This window comes from Gavialis gangeticus, unplaced genomic scaffold (assembly GCF_001723915.1).
Source record: "Gavialis gangeticus isolate Ggan-Ray unplaced genomic scaffold, GavGan_comp1, whole genome shotgun sequence".
In the NCBI taxonomy this organism is placed as follows: domain Eukaryota; kingdom Metazoa; phylum Chordata; order Crocodylia; family Gavialidae; genus Gavialis; species Gavialis gangeticus.
In genome coordinates this window covers 40,331,287-40,336,350 of record NW_017729000.1, presented here as the reverse complement: position 1 = coordinate 40,336,350, position 5,064 = coordinate 40,331,287, and the positions used below count along the sequence as shown (strand labels likewise).

Genomic DNA, 5,064 nt, shown 5'->3' with positions numbered 1-5,064 from the left:
TCCTTTAGAACTCTAGGGTGGAGATCATCCGGACCGGCTGACTTGAATATGTCCAGCCCCTCCAGAAGCTCCCTTACTAAGTCCTCGCTAACCCTTGGCCCAGGTGTGCCTCCCCTGGGGCCTGAAGGGGGCCCGGCTGGGAGGTTGCTGTTCTGGTCCCTACTTAGGAAGACGGAGGCAAAGAAATCATTAAACATGTTAGCTTTGTCATCTGGTGTGACGACCAAGTTTCCCAACGCATCCTGCACGGGCCCCACATTACCTGGGACCTTCATTTTACCCCCTATTTACAGGTAAATAGCACTCATTTAAAATTGATATCTGATTTCACTGAGCGCTCAGCCAGTTGTGCTATAGCGCTCAATGGAATCAGTGAGTTTTGGCAGGAAGAAGCAGTGGTGGCAGTGGCAACAAGTGAGGTGGGTGACAGCGAGTGGGGAGTGAGCGTGAGCATGGGGGGGGTGGGGAGAAGACAGGTACGGCTGGTGAATAGACTGGTGGGGTAGTGGAGCAGTCTGAATACAGACTGGTGGGGCATGGGGAGTGGGAGCAGTTTTGCAGCCACCCAGGAGCGGGGTGTGGTTTACAGCCGGTCAGGCAAGTAGTGGAGAGGCTGTAAACCCCCTGCTCTCAGCTGGCTGCAAACATCCACCCCACTCCTGTGAGATGCTCCACCACCTGAGCTTACCAGCTGAAGCAGCGGAGATGGTGAGGAGTGTGGGGCCTGCACTGGTGCCCAGGGCCAGTAGGGGCCAGCACCCAGGGTGGGACAGAAGGAGTGCAGGGCCCTGGGCCAGGGCCAGCAGGGGCCCATGCCCAGAGTGGGGCAGCAGGAGTGCCGGTGCCCAGGCTGACAGGTGGGGCCAAAATGGCCGGCAGGCAGCTGGGTGGGGAGAGGCAGTGGTGGTGAGAAGTGGTGAATGGGGGGGACAGGCATCAGCAGAGGGCCTTCGTTGGTGCCCACGGCCAGGTCCAGTGGGGCCCCAGAGCGGGGCAGCAGGAGTACAGGCCTGGGCTGGCACGTGGAATTGGAGCAGCCAGCAGGCTGGTGGGGAGAGGTGGGAGTAACCAATTACGTATATTTACATTCATTCCTATGGGCAAATGGGTTTTGCTTAGCGCTCAGTTTTTCTGGAACAAATTAAAAGTGCTAAGCGGGGGTTGCCTGTGTAAGTAGAGCCCATAATTACAGTTAAAGTGTCAGGATTAGCTAGTCACTGCTGCCATCATCCTCTTCTTGATGACTATGGCCAAGACTTTAAAGGATTTGGTGTCAAAATATAGTGCCTTAGGTCAAATTTCAAAATCTAAATAAAAGGTTCGATTTTTAAATATGCTAAAATAAACAGAGGCTCCTATTAAATGATGGAGTTAGAAATGAGCAACGTTTAAAAAAAAAAAAAAAAAAAAAAAGCCTACCCTCAAGCAGCTGTTTGAGGTCCAGAGAACGAGAGTAGCAGAGGTGGTAACACATCTTCGTAACATCTTATGAAAATGTGTTACCACCCCTTTCCTGTAGAAAAGCATTTACTGTAGAAAAGGAACTATGACCTCTTTATAACATAAAGGGGCTCTCTAAGCACTATGAAGGCCTTGGTCAGCAAGGAAGAAAAAATTCAAAAGAGCATGTTCCAGTTTTGGCATCACTTCAGCCTACCTGGTCCTGAGACATTTAGATTACTGAAGGCTGCTCCTCACCACTTGCTGCCAAGGCTGAGGAGAGGATGCAGTCTGAATTACATCAGAGCACCACACAGAGACTGAGAGGGCTAGCAAGAGAGATAGAGACCTCTGGTCAGATTGGGTTGCGTTACCGCAACATAAGATGTGGACGTTCTTGTCTTCCCTCTTAGCCACCTCTGGTTTAATACCCATTTTTTATAATGCTTAAGTGGAAAATCTAGACCAAACTAGGCTGAAGTAAAATTAAACTAGGGAAAAAAATTAGAAAGCAAGGCAGAAAGCTCAAGACACTTAGTTTCTACTTGAGGAGGAAGAGTGCAATGGGAGAAACTGATAGACAACTGGACTGGCTCAAAAACTCAAAAAAATCTATCAATATTACAAGACACTCGTGTCTGTTCAAGTGCAATGTAAGCAAAAACCTATCCACGTGTAGACGGACCTCATCTACTCCAAGCCACACTCACCAGGAGTTCAAAGTATGCAAAAAATATAACAGCCCCAATCTTAGGGAAGTTTAAAATTATATTAATTTTAATATTATATTATGAACTGCCTTACCTCCTTTAGAAGAGAACATGCCAGCATCAAAATGTCTTTTAAAGAAGTGTCACGAAATGAGGTAGCTATTTTACGATGCTTGGCTGAAGGTCTCGAATAATCCACCTAAGGGGTGGGGGTGTGTGGAAAAAGAGTACAAGAATAAACAAGTCTTTCTTCCTCTAGGATTAGTTTACAGGCACTTCTGCCTAACAATTTACTACATATGGGCTGCTTGCAGATGTGGGAGGTAAAAAAAAGAGTGCTTTACTTTAAACTTGGCATGTACCCATGCTGAGCCCACCGCATGCTCAAAAAAGGCAGTGTGTCAGCTGGACCCAGCTTTCCCAACATCTGTATAGATTGGGTGCTTTAGTGAGGCTTTTATGATGATTTAATCTAATAGCTTATTGAATCAGCTTTAGATAAAAGTGCCAAAAAGTCCTGCTAAAGCGCCCAATCTATACAGACACTGGAGCCACCACAAAGTAACACGCTACTGCTTCTGATAAACGAGTTTTTGGGTTTTGGTTTTTTTCCCCCCACATCTGTCAGCACCCATGAAGACTATGGTCTGCTACTGCCTACTTTGTCTTAAAAGCAATAGCTACCTCTGTACCAGTGGTTCTCAAACTTTTTACACTCAAGGCACCACTTGAAAAATGCCAGCTTTTAAAAATAATACAGCAATTCTTCTGAGGCAAAAACCTCAGAAAGACCACAACAGGTCAGAATGTTTTTGACACTATAGATTGCTATCTGCAAATGTCTGGGTTTAATCTTGTGAATCATATGTAGGTGTTTGAACAGCTAGCAGTGCTAATTTTGTGTGGCATCTTACTTCCCTTCTAAAAGGATCTCATAGCACCGAAAGTTACTGCAGCACTCTGGTTGAGAATCACTGCCTTGTGACCTCTTTTCCATTGTTCTTAGCCTATTTTTCCTATACTCTAACTCTGGTTTCTGCAAAGCCCCACTAATGCCACTGACCTGATAGCTCCACTAGAAAGAAGTGGGGAGATGGATTGCTGCTGCTTTGATAAATAGCTTTGTAAAGGATCCTGCATTTCTGTGATCTGTCAGGAGGAGAGCTGGGCTGCACTTTGATTATTCCTGCTTTAACCTTGTAATAAATTGAGCCAAGTCACTTCTCCTTTGGTTTTTTAATATTTTTATTTCTGTCACCATGCTGTTTCCAACCTGACCAGTGCCATGACACTGAGCCATGAAAGAGTAACAATTCAGCCTTCAGGATAATTCTCCACTGATTTTATGTACATGAACTGCAGAGGTCAGGAGGGCGAGAGAGCAAGCAAGAGTGAGCAAGAGCACGCATGTGCAAAAAGCTCAGGAAAACAGAATTTGAAAGGCATTTACATGTGATTGGTGTTAAAGAAACACACAGTTTGATATTTGCTTGCCTTCTTAGAGACCATCCCTTAAGGTAAATATTGAAGGACATTGGTAAGCCTGTGTAAGGAATCTGGCAATGTCCATGCTTTATATGTTTTGTCAATAAATAAATGGTCATGGGCCCTCAAGCTAATAGGCTGCAAGTTCCAAAGGAGCTCTGATAGAAAAAAACAGTCCACAAGTCTTCTTCCCACCTACAGTGTGGGGTGTGTAGCCAAATTCAATTATATTTTTCCTTTCAGTTTAATTAAATATTTACACGACTTATCTTGCTGGCTTCATCTAGAATCAGTTAAGAAGATTCTTTTATTCTTTGCAGCTTCAAAGACTTAAAAGCAGGAAAGGACAAAAGGCAAAAATTAACCTTTTACTGTACATGTCAGACTGACACGTTTAATTTTTGAGGACTAATAGTATATATCATTGGGGCCAACCTTTTTGGCAGGCATACCACAAATTATCTGTACCCCAAGTGCCACTCAGATCCCTTTCTGCTACCTACCCTATCCGTCACTGTGTTACCTGTTCCCTCCCCAATCTGCCACATGCCACACAGAGGCTGTTCATGCCGCTTGTAGCACATGTGCCATGGGATGGCCTTCCCTGGTATTTACAGTATTATTAATCATTTTTCTGGAAGTGTCCCAATACAGTAGGTCTCACCACATCTCACTGTCTTTGGGTTACAAAGGATTATAAAACCCAGGCTACAGCTAAAAGTCAGGTGTAATGTTGAGTAATGGACAAGTCATAAGACATTTTAAAAGAACAGTGACTGATAGGGCTGGTGGATCTTTATTCAGGGTACTATCTTATAACATGAAACATTTTTCTCTCCTATACAGCACTAAGATACAGCTTTTTTTTCCCCCAAGTACCATTGCCCTTTCCCCAGTGTAGAACTTTTTCCAGGGGAAGGAGATTTTTGAGAAGCTTGCTGAAGATAGGAAGGGAACAAAAAGAAGCACTAGTGAAGAGATGGGATGGAGTGAGCTGCTCTTTCTCTTTCCAGATTACAAATAAGCTATAGTAAATCTGGGATAGACACAGTTTCCCCCTTCTTGGGGATCTACAGTCAGGTCAGGATAAACCTATTATGAAATTTAATCTCCTAAATACTTAGGGTGGTTAAAACATAAAAGCCTTCATCCCAAGTCTTACTTATTCAAATCACTTTTGTGGTAGGGCAAGAACACACTATCATACTTTACCAGCATTACACAAAAGCTCTTGCAAAAGGGAAAAAATTGTGTACTTACTAGGTTCATTTCCTGAGTTAGTTCTGAGAGAATCATCACTCCAATTATATAATGATCCACAGTACCCTACAGAAGAAAAAGGAAGAAAACATGTACAAAGCATTTGATCAAAAACCTAGATATGCTCTATAACATAGTCATATGCCATGACTGTCATATGAAACAGTGG

At 44.0% G+C, this 5,064-nt stretch overlaps 1 protein-coding gene across 3 annotated transcripts in view; it reads right to left on the bottom strand.

Moving 5' to 3' along the window:
- Window positions 1-5,064, bottom strand: part of RANBP17 (RAN binding protein 17) — a 329,610-nt gene that overhangs the window by 300,022 nt on the left and 24,524 nt on the right. For 2 of the 3 annotated variants that reach the window (XM_019506533.1, XM_019506534.1), the window contains exons 4-5: window positions 4,896-4,961; window positions 2,245-2,349 (exon numbers count right to left, since the gene is read on the bottom strand). In XM_019506533.1, coding sequence (XP_019362078.1) covers window positions 2,245-2,349; window positions 4,896-4,961 — 171 coding nt within the window. Of the gene's footprint in view, window positions 1-1,657; window positions 1,757-2,244; window positions 2,350-4,895; window positions 4,962-5,064 lie in introns of those variants that run through there. The other variant, XM_019506535.1, reaches the window with a different exon arrangement.